At 37.9% G+C, this 16,451-nt stretch overlaps 1 protein-coding gene across 1 annotated transcript in view; it reads right to left on the minus strand.

The window, feature by feature from the left end:
• DMD (dystrophin) overlaps nt 1-16,451 on the minus strand; it is a 2,372,918-nt gene that overhangs the window by 11,782 nt on the left and 2,344,685 nt on the right. The window contains exons 75-76 of the mRNA XM_004386236.2: nt 11,143-11,386; nt 10,174-10,297 (exon numbers count right to left, since the gene is read on the minus strand). Of these exons, the coding sequence (XP_004386293.1) occupies nt 10,174-10,297; nt 11,143-11,386 (368 nt within the window). The remainder of the gene's footprint in view (nt 1-10,173; nt 10,298-11,142; nt 11,387-16,451) is intronic.

A 16,451-nucleotide genomic window follows, 5' to 3' on the forward strand; every position in this document is an offset into this window, starting at 1 on the left:
GGTTTGGAGGGCTGGTAAAGGGGAATTAAAAAAATTTTTTTTGACAATTTGCTTATGTGGGGAAAGAATGATGATTTGGAAGTAAAGGAGTTTACGGATGGATGGTCTTCTGCTGAGAATGTAAGAGTCCCCTTGTAGAGTTTGTGGATCTGTGTCTCTACTATTTATTCATGTGTCAAAGAAATCTACTTTAAACAGCATTTTCAGTAAGGGAAAAATTTCCTAAATGCAAACAAAATTAATTTGAACTTTGAAGGTCATTTGAAAACTAATATTTCATAACATTCAATTTTCCCATAGTGAAAGTAACTTCTTTTCAAGCTCTATTTTTTCAGCACATTGTCACTTCCATCTAAATCAAGACCTTGCTTCAGCAAATCAACAACAGTGAGCATGCTTAAGGACAACCCAGGTTCACATCTGAATTGGAAATGACTGGGGAGCTTGTATCTTAAATATGATCATTTCCTTTGGTCTATGAGAGTTGGATTTTCATCTATGATTATAATCCTTCATTTATTGCTATGTTTTCATCACTGCTTTTTAATGCACAAGCTAAAAGAATCCTCGGTAATGCTAACCATTAAGAGAAAATCTTATTCTAGTTGGATGTAGGCTGTGTGTTATTATTAAACGGAGGATTAAGAACCTGGTGTAGACAAAAAAAAAACTCTGATTCTATGAGTCCTGGGGCAGGATACCATAGGAAACTTCTTTGAAATACTAAGTACAGGAAATAAGTACTGAAGGATTAAGGTCACAAAGTGAAAAGAGTTCCAACATCCCTCTATCCCTCTATCTATCCATCCATCCACTGACACCAAAAAACCTCAAACCAACCCCACTGCTGTTAAGCCAATTCTGACTCATGGCAACCCCATGTTTTTCAGAGTAGAACTATGCTCTGTAGGGTTTTCAATGAATGGCTATAATCTTACGGAAGTAGATTGTCAGGCCTTTCTTCCCTGACACCACTGAGTAGGTTCAAACTGCACATTGTTTGCACCACCCAGGAATCTTATCTACACACACACACATATATACATACACACATACGTGTATGTGTATATATTTATTTACTTGCATAAGTTTATGCCTTTAGAAAAGAAAAAAGGGAAACTCAGTATTTTTAGTCTCCCTTTTCCTGCATTTTCAAACTACCATTATTTGGTGAGGATGGCATGAATGAAATGCTGCCAGGAAGAACAGGATCCTGACAACTGCAGGGCCGATTATATCTCTCTGTGCCATTACCAATGCAAATTTTTGCCGAATTGGGAAACATGAGGCATTTTTAATGGCAGCAAGTCCACTTTAGTGATAGTATGCCTTGCAGAATAAATCCGAACCAACAGAGACACTTGTGAGCATCAATGTTAATACTTGTGACAGTTTAATTAGACATACCGGAGCTCTAGAAACTCAGTTGTACTGTGTTAAGATTCAAGTACAGTTCAATGAAGTGACTGGCATTTCTCTCCCTGAATTATTTCCAGGAGCAAATTATAAAGTATAAACCTAATGATGTCAGCCAAGTTCATCTACACAGATGAACTATCATCTGTGAGTTTCAAATATGAGTGTCCAAATACAAATGCAAAATTGGCTTATTTGTTTTAATGGAGAACTTTCATGGCAGTGATACATGTATCCATTCAAACATAGTGCTACATAAACAAGTAAAATATAATCCTGTTTTCTTCTTTCCTCAGGATTCTCAAAGGCTTTAAGTAAAAAATTCTCTGGATTCAGCTAATCGCCTTTTAAGAATCAAAGTCAAATTTATCATATGTATGCATGAGTAGAGGTGAATCAACCCACTGCAAAATGCTTAATGCCTAATATTTTGTGTCTCAGATTATACTGGAAAAATGGAAACAGCTAAATGAAACACCACTGTACGGAAGTTAAAGTAACACCATTGTACTATCCAATACTGAGACATTTTTAAACTGTCTTTAAAAAACATAAAAATTTAAAACAAGTAAGGATAATTTGTTTATTCAAATATTTATCAAAAGCGGATTATATGCCATGCACTGTTGTAGGTGCTGGGGTTATAGCAATAAACAACCAAAACAGCTCTATCTTCATGGAACTCACATTCTTATGGGGGCACACAGCCTAAGCCATAAACAAGTAAATTATGTATTTATGTTAGAAGGTGATAAATGCTCAGAGGAGAGAGGGTTAGGGAGGGGGAGTGAGGGGAGTCTTAGAAGCCCTCACTGATGAGGTGCAGTTGAATAAAAACTTTAAGGACTTGATGGTCATGCAGGTATTTGAGAGAACTCCAGACAGAGGGAGGAGCAAGTACAAAGCCCCTGAGGGGGAGTGTGATTAGCTTGGTCAAAGAACAGCAAGAAGGTCGGTGGTGTAGAGGGAATGGAGTGAGCAAAGGGAGAGGAGTGTATTTCCCTGGTTCAGGAATTTGGGTGCCATAAAAAGCACACAGTCCAGGTAGCCTGCTGGTCCAAGGAGCATGAGACATGTGGAGCGGACAGAAACCCAACCCAAAACCTGGAGTCAAGCCCAGCTGAGCTCTAGCCAAAACTCCAGCTGACCAACAGATGCCTGAATGAGAAACATGCAACTTATTTGTGGTTATTTATTATACAGCAATACTGACTGATATACTCTGTTTTAAGTAACAAATCAGCAAGACACCAATATTTACAGGTTGTCTAATCATCCACTGATATATAGCTACAATATGATCGAAAAAAGAAAAAAAAAAAAAAACAGTTGCCATCAAGTCAATTCAGACTTATGGCGATCTCACGTGTATCAGAGTAGAACTGTGCTCCATAGGGTTTTCAATGGTTGATTTTTGGGAAGTAGATCACCAGGCCTTTCTTCTGAGGCACTTCTGGGTTGATTCAAACTACCAACTTTTTGGTTACAGCAACATGCATTAACCATTTGCACCCCCCAAGGACAGGCAACCCTGAATGTTCCTGACTCTAACAGCCATACCTGTGACCACAAGCCCTCCCTCTCCTCAACAAATCTTTTCACTTGTTTAACAAGAAAATCCTGATTGAGTCCCAACTATGCACACTAGAAATTTGGCCAGCCCTCATCCCTACTTCATTGATTCACTGCCAGCTCAAATAGCATATTGCTAGTGGTTAAGGGATTTCAAACTTAGTTAATGGCAATTCTTTAGCATTAACACTTCAACTTGATTCTACTCCAAGGTGATTTCCACAAGCACCCATAAAAATCCTTTTTGGATTATCAGCTATAGTCTTCTTGGCTTGTCTGAAGTGAGTCCAAAGAAATGACTTTGAAACATTTTAAAAATGAATATCTCAAAGTAAGGAAATACATGGTCAAAGTTAAATAGTACCCTGATGTAGCATAATACAATAGACACTGCTGAAGTGAAGCAAAAAGGGGTGGATGACTCAATTTAATCCGAGAAAAATGAAATGGAATGTTTTGCCATCAGCAGGATGTTCTTCAAGTCTACTTGCTTTAAAAATGATTTTAGCCAGAACCCCTGCAGCCTATGCAAAATAGACAGAAGGGTTCTTACTCCTAGGGTGTTAGGTGTAATTCTGCGTGCACCTAAGCAAATTATTTTCTCTTAAGAAAGGGAGCTGTGTATGAGAAAAGTATTTTCTCTTAAAAAGCGGACTGTGTATGAACAAATAAGTCCACCATCATTTCCTTGGGATCATGAATCTAAATCACAGTTTGTTTTTAACCAATTGCTAACTTGGTGAGTTATTATCTTGCTACGTATGTCCTTCCTGCCTTTTTCCAGTTTTTCAGAAGAAAAAAAATACAGTGATTTATCCAGGACCAGATAATTAGCTTCAATTACTTCTTAACATTATGATTTGGGGTAGATGCTTTCAATTTTACACATGCCGTGTGTAAGTTGTTTAATATATACGGTATACAATGGTGATGCTGATTATATGATGATCAGTTATTGAATGGTGGTGAAAGATACTGAAATTAGTAGCTAAATTTCTTAAGTGTGTGGATTATTCCATATTTACACAAGGATGTATTGTGCTTGATTTCCAAAAGATTCATTCAATAAGCACTTTACTGAGTGTCTGTTGTATAAACCCACTGCTGTCAAGTCGATTCTGACTCATAGCAACCGCACTGGGTTGCCAAGGCTGTAAATCTCTACGGAAGCAGACTGCCCAGACTGCCACGTCTTTCTCCCGTGGAGCCGCTGGTGGTTTTGAACCACCGACCTTTCAGTTAGCAGTCAGTCGTTTTAACCACTGTGCCACTAGGGCTCTTTTTTCTGTTGCATAGAGGGTGCTCAAATGGGAAAGGAAATGAGCAAGAATTAGTCCCTGCCCTTAAGGAGCTTAAGTTCTACGGAGTTCTAGGGAGAAGAAAGAAATGCTAATAACTATCTATAAGGACAAATTACAAGATATAATGCATTATTAAACCATATAATACATGATTAAGTTCCAAAGGAAGACTCATTGATTCCACATTTAAGGCAGAGAAGAGTGAAAAAGAAGGATGGTATATTTCAGGTTAAGAAAGTATTATGCTTAAGGCTAAAGAGGAATGACAGCATAGAGCAATGAGACAGCAAGAAATGTGTGGGCAACCCCGGGTCTGTGAATGGAGGCAGAGGGATAATGTTTGAAGGCAATAAAAAAATGGGCTGGAGAGGTAGGTGGGCTTTGAATACCATTCTAAGGAGCCTGGACTTTATTCTGTACACAAAACAGGAGCCATTAAAAATGCTTAAGGAGGGAAATAACATGATATAATCTGAATGTTAGGGGAGTAACTAGAAGCATCTGTAAGATGTCTTGGAAAGGGAGAGAGACAAAAGGCAGAGAAATCCATTAGGAGAATATCTGTATTGTTTGTTCAGGTAGTACATGATGAGGGCTTACACTTGGGGAGAAGCAGCTGAATTGAAGAGTTTTACTTTTTATAAACATGTTATGCAGCTTATGCAGAATAGACAGAGCAAAACAGACTGACCTTGGTGATGGGATTGGTGGTGGTAGGGCATGGTAAAAAAGGTAGGTAAAGGAAAAAAGCATGGAAAATATACTATTTAAATTCAAATTTCCCCAATTCTGCCAATAATATTCTTTTTAGCTTTTAACTTTTTTCATTCAGGATCCAGTGAAGGGTCATGCTTTGCATTTAGCTGTCATGTCTCTTTAGTCTTTTCTAATTGAGAATCATTCCCAGCCTTTTTACGTATTTCATGACGCTGACATTTTAGAAAAGGTCAGGCCAGTTGCTTTGTAAGATGGTCATTAATTTGGATTTGTCTGCTTATTTACTCATGATTGGATTCAGATTAAATATTTTTCACAGGATTACCACACAAGTGATGGTATTGTATCTATGTTAATTTCCTGTGTGTGATAATCCCATTGTGGTTATGTAGGAGAATATCTTTGACCTTGGAGGGTATCTGTCGAAGTGTTTTGGGGTGAACTGTCATTATATCTGAAGCATAACCATTAAGTGGGTCAGTGGAACAAAAAAACAGTATTAACAAACAAATCAACAAACAAACTAGACATATGATAAATATGTACATAAATATCAACATATACAGTATGTATAAAGATGTATTAATATACAGCTATAAATAAATAGATGTTAATATAAATAAATATATGCCATATATTTAAAAATACATAAAGGTACATAAATCAATAGACATAAAGCAAATATGGCAAAAATGTTAATTGGTGAATTAATTACAATGTTCCCATGTTGTTGTTGTTAGGTGTTCTTTAAGTTGGTTCTGACTCATAGCGACCCTATGTACAACAGTACGAAACACTGTCCAGTCCTGCCTGCACCATGCTCACAGTCATTGCTATGTTTGAGCCCATTGTTGCAGCCACTATGTCAATCCATCTAGTTGGGGGGGTCTTCCTCTTTTTCGCTGACCCTCTACCTTATCAAGCATGATGTCCTTCTTCAGGGTTTGTTCCTATACCTTTGACATTATCGTAAATAAAAAGCTAGGGAACATTTTAACATTTTTGAACAAAGTAAGTAAATACAAAAAAATATAAACTGCCTTTAAAAAAGAATGATTGGACAGGGAACACAACAGAGAATCCCAGATGGAGCTGGAGAAAAGTGTGGAGCAGAACTCAAATTCACATAAAAAGAACAGACTTAATGGTCTGACAGAGACTGGAGGAACCCCTGAAACTATGGCCCCCGAATGCTCTGTTAACCCAGAACTGAAACCATTCCTGAAGCCCACTCTTCAGACAAAGATTAGACAGACTATAAAACAAAAAAATCGTACACGTGAGGAGTGTGCTTCTTGGTTCAATTAGATACACGAGACCAAATGGGTGGCTCCTGTTCAGAGGCAGGACGAGAAGGCAGGAAGGGACAGGAACTGGTTGAATGGACCCAGGGAACCCAGAATGGAAAGGGGGAGTGTGCTGTCAGATTGTGGGGATTGCAACTAATGTTACAAAACAATATGTGTATAAATTTTTATATGAGAAATTAACTTGAGCTGTAAACTTTCACCTAAAGCACAAAAAATAAAAATAAAAAAATAAAAAAAATGAATGATTGGGTAGAAAGTGGAACCCTTGTGGCACAGTGGTTAAAGCTCTAGGCTGTGAACCAAAAGGTTGGTGGTTGGAACCCACCAGCCGCTCCACGGCAGAAAGATGTGGCAGTCTGCTTCCATAAAGATTACAGCCTTGGAAACCCTATGGGGGCAGTTCTACTCTGTTCTACAGGGTCGCTAGTAGTTGGAGTCAACTTGAGGGCAACAGGTTTGGTTGTTTTGGTTTTGGGTAGAAGGTGAGCGGTCATTAAAGATAAGGAGTTGTTAGGAAGTTGTAGACTCCCGTGTGCGTAGCTCATGAAAGACAAAAAAAAGAGATAAACTTCCTTAAGAAATTTATTTGTTTATTGTCTGTCTCCTCCAATTTCCAAAAGAATGTATGCTTCATGGGGACACTGTTCCAGTAAAAAAATGTATAGAGCACACATATGGTACATAGAGACTTAGCAGTGATAAGTACATCATGGATGGAGAAAGCACTGTGACCCTTTAGCCAGATCACCAAGTACAATTTAACTCATATTTCAATTTACAAAAATCACTGAGGTTGTATATTTAAAGAAACAAATCTCTATCCAGAATACAGTTCAGCAAATCTCAGCCTCATCATGCCTCAAGCATGAGCACATACACTACATGTATTTAAGACCTGTGTGCATCCTTCAAGAAGATGGTGGGTTTTTTCTTAAATGAAGTAGGTTTATGCAGTTGAAAAAAAAACTGTCCTTGAATTCAGTCTTTTCTTTCAGAGAACAAACCTAAAAACCAGAGCCTATGTATTTTATATCGGCGAGTTATCTCTTAGCTTAACAGCCATTAGAATGGAGCCCTTCTGTCCCTGTATTCGGTCTGCCACAATTTTCTCAGCTCCACAAATCATCAGGACCACAGCCTGATGTGTACTTTAATTTGGGTGCTTTAATAGGCGTGCTGTCTCTTCACCAGTGTTGACAGGCCTAAATAATTAATGCTTCTAAGCACCCAGGGCTCTGAATCTCCCCCCTAAAATATGTGACTTAGTTTCACATGCTTTACTTACTTCAAAAAAAAAAAAAAGAGAGAGAAAATCCTGAAGAAATAACAACAGAGGCACTAAAACTTAGTTATTTTTGGAATTTATAGACTTTTTAAACGCATACAATATTCTTTCACACGCTGCACTGTCACTGACAGTCCCAACAGCCCATTAGCTATATTCAGATCTCATGTGGAGAAAGAGAATCTGATGTGGAGATTGCCTTAATCAATGAGGCATGGTCAAACCAGGAAAACAACTTCAGACATTTCCTCTTCCTTCTCAAAATAACTGAAACCTGGCTTTTCTACAAGGTTTGACTTCTCTGGAGGAGGCTGCGACTTTTGTCCACTGCTCCAGGTTCTTCAAGTTCATCACATTTGCTTCAGTCACTCTTTCTCCATCTTCAGAAATGCTCACTATCTCAGAGCTCTCACCCCCCTTCCTCAGCATCTTTATCCATTCCCATACGTGTCTGTCATCATTTCCACCATAAGGACCTCACCATCCTTCTGATGAGCCCAACAACCTTGGCCTTATCAACCCCATGAACTGTGTGCCTCATCCTCAATGATCTCCATGTACAATCTTCAACAGCTTACCAGTAGGCTATACCTTAGTTGGAGGCATCACTTGAAAATGTTTTACTTCCATGATGTCCAACTTTTGAATTTTCCTGACCATAGTCTCCTAATCTCCCACCATACAACTCACTCACACCCTTGAACCTTTCCTTTTGTTTCATCAATTCTGGTTAGGCAGTTTGCTTCTCTTTGTTCTACCTTCATGGAAGAGCTCAAGCATGAAATGAATTCCTCAACACACCATGGTACCACAATAGAGCTTTAAGCATGAGGAAACAAGTAGTCACAGGTCTCTTCCTTTCTGTTTTTTCCTTTCTATGAGATAAGATCAAGAAGGCCAAGTATAACCAGTTTAGGACACAAGGAAAAGGAAGCATAGAGCATGGGGCTGACTCATGCTGGGTCTTAAGAGAGAAAGAGAAATGAGGAGGATGGACCAGGTATCTGTAGCCTTTGTAAAACCTCCTACTGTCTAGCCTAGAACATCAGGGAAAACCAATGAGCAGATGTGGGCAGCCCCTTTCATGGCCATTTTAACAATGTACTCATTACCACCGTGTAATGCCTTACTCATTTTGACCTTCTTTATTATGTATGGCTCATCAATTACAGCTTACTTAGAACTGAGTCCTAGGCAGAGAACAGTGCTGAAAAATTACACCAAGCCATGTTGACCATTTCCTCACACAAATTCATCTGACTTTTAGCTAAGCCCTCATTGTTACTTGGTAATGTTCCAAAAGTGTCTTCACTTTCTTCAAGCCTCACTCATTTTTAACATTACTTGGTCTTTTATTTTACTGAAAAGACAGCAACTCTCCAACTTTCCCCTCTCTTGGCTGAAACTGCTTTCCCAGAAGTGGCCAATGGCAGAATTTACAGTGATCCAATGAGCTTTAATTTATTTTTATTTTCATTGAGCTGTCTTCAGCATTTGACCTATTGACCACCTGTTTTTAGTCCCCATTCCTTCACTACACCATCACCCATATGGAGGTCTTCCCTAAGGTTCTGTATCCAAGTACCTCGTTTTATTATTTCTCATCTTCTTTCACTATCAATTCTATGGAGCTCACTCTCAAACCTCTCCAGCCTGTCCTCTTCCACCAGTTACAAACCTGTATTTTAGCTTCCTGCTGGACATGATTTAAAAGATCTACCAGTTTTTCAGACACAATACATCCACCATCAAATGTATCACTATCTTCTTCCAACTAAATTCCCTTCCCTCATTTCCTTTGCTCACATTATCTAGTCAGTCCTCACCCATGTCCTGAGTACTGTATGTTGAGATAATAGTCTCCTATCCATCTCCTCCCATTCCATGACTCACAACTCTAAAGCCCAGGCCCTCAGAACTCACATACCTTAACCTTTGCAATAGTCTCCTAACAGGTCTTTCCATCTATAAAAGTTCGACTTTGGGCCAGGCACAGATGCCAGAATACATCTTTTTAGAAACATCTTTTTTAGCTGTTTCTCACCTGGTATATGATTTTCAATGGCTCCCTAACACCTACCAAAAGCAGTCAAACACCTCTATTCAACATTCATGTCATGATAATGTGACCCAGACCTTCCTCTGCAACCTTATTTCCCTCCACCTCCTGCTTTGACCTTCTCTTTCTAATAAACTGGACTCTCGGCTGTTTCCCACCCTTGGCCTGAGCTCCTCATCTCTACACCTTTGCACACGCTAGTCCTTCTTCAAGGTATGCTTGATCCCTACTCCATCCTTTGGAACCCTTCATAAATTACAACTTACCATAAAGTTTTCTTTGGTCTTTAAAATGAATAAAACTTTAACACCACTCTGGCTTACTCTGAATAAGTGGCTCTTTTGAGGGGTAGGACTATGTCACATATCTTTGTATCTCCTGAGGCTTTATGACATTGTGTTGTCCACAACTGGTATTAGATAATTTAGCTGATGATGTGGACCTCTGAGCAAACATCTCACCATTTCCAGACCTTAAGAGATATCAAAATCCAGAGGTAGCTAAGGAACTTACCCATGGATTCTGAAGTTTGACTGCCAACCACCCGGAGAAGCATAGGCTGACTGCTGTCTGACCTCTGTAGAGAGGTAGAAGGAGAGGACACCGTTGTACCATTCACCTTGGCCTCTGCCTGGGGCTAAGGCATCCAAAAGAAAACAATTATTTTTCATAATAAACACTCAAACAAAAATATACATATAAGATTTTGATAAACACTCATGACTCTATGAAATTTTGATCTTTCCTAATTAGAAACCTCTCAAAGACTGGTGAATTTGAGAAATTTCACTGTTGATAAGATATATGGATATCGTCTTTGTATCTGAATTGTGCATCCCTTCCCACCATGACTTTGAAAAACTATTAGAGCTACCGTGGAACAAGATATCACTAAATAACGGAAAGATTTAGAAGGTAATGTGAGAATGGTGAACACAAAGATATAATGGAGGAGTCATGTTTTTGTGATGTATTAACAAGATGAAGAGACCATATATCAAAATTTAAAATTCCCAGAAACCAGTGACCATGGCCAGGTAGGGCAATATCTTGCTAGGTTTTCAATGGAGGCATAAAAAAATCATATTTTATGGATTGGAAGAAGAGAAAAAAAATGAAGTTATATTAGAAAATAAAAGTCATTACAAAAAAGAAAGTTCTATTTCAGGAGGTAAAATTTTCACTTTTAGAGAACTAGTGGACACTTTTGGGCATTTTTTTCCAAGATGTATTTCAAGTTGGTCAAGCCAAAAACATGTTTGTAGGAAAGTCTTGAACAAATATAAAAAGACACACTAGTTTTCCTCCTCTTTTTCTATCTCTTAATACTGGGCACTTTGCTAGACATATATCAAATACTCAACAAACTGATGCTGGTTGCACTTATAAAAAGGACTCTGAGTTCTTCTATGTTTTAGTTTTGTTTATGAGAGGGAAATGAGTTCTTGTAAATGTCCCATGTTAGAGAGATGGGGGCCTCACTTGTTCCAGCAGCTGCCTTAGCCTATGTAGCTGTGACTCCAGCTGTTTATTGTGGTCCTCCAGGATTTGCATCCTGGCTTCCAGGCGGCCTTTGTGTTGACGCAGAAGCTTGGCCTCAGCAATGAGCTCAGCATCTCGGGGGCTCTGGGGAGAGGTGGGCATCATTTCAGGAGGGGACGGCAGTGGGGACAGGCCTTTATGTTCATGCTGCTGCTTCAGACGATCATATTCTGCTTGCAGATTCCTGTTGGTGTTGGCATCAAAGAAGAAAAAAAGAAAAGAAACTTCAATATCATTATCAGATTTCATAGAACATGGCAGATAGATGCATCTGACCACCACCAAACACAACAGCAAGCAAAAGAGAGGCACTTAATGAATGATTTTTATGATGACAATCTTGCCAATGCTAAAAGAACAAAATAAAATTTGAAGCGTTTGCCTGGTGTGTGAGGAGAGATGTTTTTCCATTTTTTATGTTAGACTAAAAGCCTCATGAGTGCTATGTTCAGAAAAGTGTGCAGCAAATAATTTAATCATTTGGTAAATATTACTTTATAATGTCATGGAATTAAAATTTTTATACCTCTATCAATACTTGAGTTTGCTTAAAAAATGTCACCAAATATTTTCAAGAGAAATGTATAAGAATATGGTAAAAGTATATCCGCGTACCTATTACCCTGCATCGAAATTTTTTGAAGAAATAAAATATGACAGCTAAAGTTGAAGCTCTCCTATGTAACCTCCTTAATATCATTTAGGTCCATCCTCACATCGTCCCCAAGAAGATAATGCCATACTGAATTCCATCTCCAGCATTACCATGAATATATCTACAAATACTACGTTGAACTTAATAAAGATGCTGACATTCGACTGGTTTTTACCTACAAAAATGGCCATTTCATGTGATTCAATCTAATAGCATTATTTTACATGTTCTTAAACTTTATATTTAAGAACTTTATGCTTAAAGAGTGTACATACCATTCTAAGAGTTGCTTTTGCCTTCAACATCATTCTGAAGATTTATCCATGTCGATACATAACAGTTCATGATTTTTAACTTCTGTAAGGTATTATTATGCTTGAATATGCCAACAACATTCTCCTATTACTAAACATTTGGTTTTTCCAACTTTTCACTATTACGGACAATGATGTGATGAACTTCCTTATATCTGTCTCCTTGGATACCTGATGAAGATATTCCCTACAGAATATATTTAGATGTAGAATAGGTGAGTCGTAGCAACATCTTCACCATTGCTACCTATCACCAAATTGCTCTCCAAAATGGTTTTATCAGTAGTGTATGAGAATTTCCATCTGACCACGTCTTCATTAAATACTTGGTGTTATCAGACATTTAAATTTTGGCCAATTATGATGGGTGTATTTTACTTTGCATTGGGTGATGTTAATCTTCTTACAAGTTAATTGGCTGTTTTTGTTTCTTTTGCCTATTTTCTCACTGGATTGTTCTTTTTCTTACTAATTTAAAGTTCTAGATATATTCTGGGTACTTGTCCTTTGCCAGTTATGTGCATGGCAAATATTATCTCCTCTTATTTTAGTGTAGCTGATTTTTAACTTTGTTCACGGTTTCCTCTTGTACAAAAACTTGAAATTTTAATACAACTTTCCACGTTTTCTATATATTATGTCTTGTTTAGGAAAATCTTCCTTTCACCTACATTTTTTCCTTTCTTTTTATTTATTGTTGTGCTTTAAGTGAAAGTTTACAATTCAAGTTAGTCTCTCATACAAAAATTTATACATACATTGCTATGTGACCCTAGTTGCTCTCCCTATACTGTGACAGCACACTCTTCCTTACGCCTATATTTTAAAGATTAAAATTTTGTTTTTCACATTTAGGACTTTAATCTACCCAAATCTATTTTTGTGGTAGGTGTATGAAGACAGCATCTAATTTTACTTCTCCCTCCCACTGCCATAGATAACCTGTTAACCTAGCACCATTCATTGGCTACTCCATTTTTTCCTCACTGATTTTTTTTTAAAATTGTGTTTTAGGTGAAAGTTTACAGCACAAATTAGTTTCTCATTAAAAAAATTGTACACAAATTGTATTGTGACATTGGTTGCAATCCCTGCAATGTGTCAGCACTCTCCCTCATTCCCTTTCCAACTTGAGTTCCCTGTCCATTCTTCCAGTTTTCCTATCCCTTCCTGCCTGCTTGTCTTTGCTTTTGGGCAGGTGTTGCTCATTTGGTCTTGTATACTTGATTGCACTAAGAAGCATGTTCCTCACACGTGTTACTGTTTGTTTTATAGGCCTGTCTAATCTCTGGCTGAAAGGTGAACTTTGGGAGTGGCTTCAGTTCTGAGTTAGCAAGGTGTCCGGGGGCCATAGTTTCAGGGGTTCCTTCAGTCTCTGTCAGACCAGCTAAGTCTGGTCTTTTTTTGTGTGTGAATTTGAATCTTGTTCTACATTTTTCTCCTGCTCTGTTCGGGACCCTCTATTGCGATCTCTGTCAGAGCAATCGGTGGTGGTAGCCGGGCACCATCTAGTTTTTCTGGGCTCAGGCTGGTGGAGGCTGTTATTCATGTGGTCCTTTAGTCCTGTGGGCTAATATTTTCCTTGTATCTTTGGTATTCTTCATTCTCCTTTGCTCTGGATGGGATGGGACCAGTAGATGCATCTTAGATGGCTGCTCACAAGCTTTTAAGACCCCAGGTACCACTCACCAAAGTGGGATGTAGAACGTTTTCTTTCTGAACTATGTTATGCCAACTGACCTATATGTCCCATGAGAGACCATGGTCTACAGCCCTCAGCCCTAGTAACTCGGTCCCTCAAAGCATTTGGATGTGTCTAGGAAGCTTCTATGACTTTGCCTTGGTCAAGTTGTGCTGACTCCACCTGTACTGTGTGTTGTCTTTCCCTTCACCAAAGTTAACACTTGACTACTATCTAGTTATTGATTTCCCCTTTCCGTCCCTCCCCTCCCTTGTAGCCATCAAATATTTCCCCCACTGAATTGTAATGGTACCTCTGCAATATAGCAAGTGTACATAAATACACAGGTGTGCTTCTGATCTCCCTATTCTATTCTGTTGGTCTATTTGTATATCCCTGTGCTGATCCCACACTACAGCTTTAAATAAAATGACGTCTGTCAGGTCCTCCCACCCCCACATTGTTCTGCCTGAAAACTGCCTTGGCTTTTCTGAGCCCTTTGCTCTTCCTTACGATTTTAGTGTCAAATTTTCATATGTCATGAAAATCCTTGCTGCAATTTTGGGTTTGAATTACATTGTATTTATAGATTAAACTGGGAAGAGTTGGCTTCATGTTATTGAATCTTCTCACCCAGAAACGTGGTAGAGTTCTTCACTTATTCCAGCCTTGCTTAATGTCCATTAATAATATTTTGTAATTTACTGTATTTTTCTCCTAGCTTTTCAGATTGAATGCTTAAATCATTTATTTTCAATTTTTACTGTTTTTAATAAATGCACTTAGGGTTATGAATTTCTTTCTAGGTACCACTCTAACTGTATCCCAAAAATCTGATATGTATCACTTGATTTAATTCAGTTGCTTACATTTTGTAATTTGTCTTGTGATTTTTTATGTAGCCTGTTAAGTCTTTTAGGAGTGCACTTTTTATATTTCTAAATATTTTGTTCACTTATCCTTTTAGTGCATATTTCTGATTTAATTGCATTTTAATCTGAGAAGACCTGTATGATACTGATCCTTTGAAATTTATCAATACTTCTTTTTGCAACATAGTTCATAGTCACTTTCTATAAATGTTCACTTGAGTACTTGAAACAAAAATATGTATTTTCCCATTTAAAAGGTGGAGGCTCTAAATACATATTTAGATCATGCTAGTTAATTTGTTGGTCAAATTGTCTATATCCTTACTAAATTTTTTATCCTTTGCAGCTATCAATTTCTGTCAGAGGAGTGTTAAAATACAGTTATGGATTTGGTAGTTTCTCCTTTTAATTCTGTCATACTTTGCTTTATAGATTTTGGGCCTACTTAGAGTCATACAAGATTTTGATTGTTACTGTTTCTTATATAATTACATAGTATACCTTTTTCTTCCTAAAAATGTCTATTTCCATGAATTTTCTTTCATTTAAATATTTCTGTGGCTATTTCACTTTCATTTGGTTATATATGATTGGTATCAAAAGAAATATAAACAGTATAGACTGTTCTAACACATGCAAAGGTCCCAAATGCTTTAGGATTTTCTGGGAATACAATTCCAACCTAGGACACTTACGATATTTGCTACCCAGTGACTGATTAGAACTCTTGATACCTTTCTTCCAGTTATGATAAATACCAAAATAAGGTGACAGATTTCTGTTGTTCACAGACTATATTTCATCAGGTAAGAGAACTTCCTAGCCACAAATGTGAGAGATCTATAAGAAAAGGCATGAGATGCATGTGGTGAGTAGGTAAGAGGAGTTTCCCACTGCCCAGTTTGATAAATAAGATAACCTCATGACCAGATTTGCTACTGGGGAACTATTTTCTGTTGTCCCACACCTGAAATAAACTTTCAGCAGGGAGATTGTCTGTCTTCTAAAACGCTCAGTTCCAAACGGCTGGATCTCCCCATTGAAAGCACAAATAAAATCCAATCTAGTCTTGGTTTCTTAGCTCTACCTTGTACCTAACTTTACAAGCTTTCTAGGAATTTGTGTAAAATCATGCAGAAAACCAATGTCTGATCTTTTTCATCTACAGAAATGGAATCTCTTATCTGAATTGAATCTCCTATCTGTATGCATTGAAATCTGACCTGCTGACAATCTTTAGGACAGCTGTGTGTACAATTTGTTCCATAGCAATCTGCTTTGACAAAGAAGTAATAAGAAGAGATTTATCGAAATAAGTTTACCCTCAACCAGACTCTGCACACTGGTCCTTTGGGTGTGGAACAACTTACGTAGCTCTCCACATTAATTAAATCCAATTTCTAACTACTTAACTGGCAAACATCTAAATGTTTCTGTGATCTTGAAGCAGCCTGCAGTGTTCACAAAGTTTCATCTGATAGGAAATACCTGCTAGTTTTTCCCTTGTAGTTACTCGCTAAAAGAAAACCACCTTCACTGAAATGTTCCAACCAACACCACCTTTTTATTTAGGAGTCATATTCAAAATTCTTCCTTCCACCAGATTGGGTCATCCATGATGTTCCCTTTGAAAATGCTGTTTTTGGACACAGACTTCAGGATACTGCAACAAACAATTACTGTCTTCCCAACTGCTTGTCAGAAAGGTACTAATAGGAGACTAGATT

Source organism: Trichechus manatus, unplaced genomic scaffold, assembly GCF_000243295.1.
Source record: "Trichechus manatus latirostris isolate Lorelei unplaced genomic scaffold, TriManLat1.0 scaffold00159, whole genome shotgun sequence".
Classification (NCBI taxonomy): Eukaryota; Metazoa; Chordata; class Mammalia; order Sirenia; family Trichechidae; genus Trichechus; species Trichechus manatus.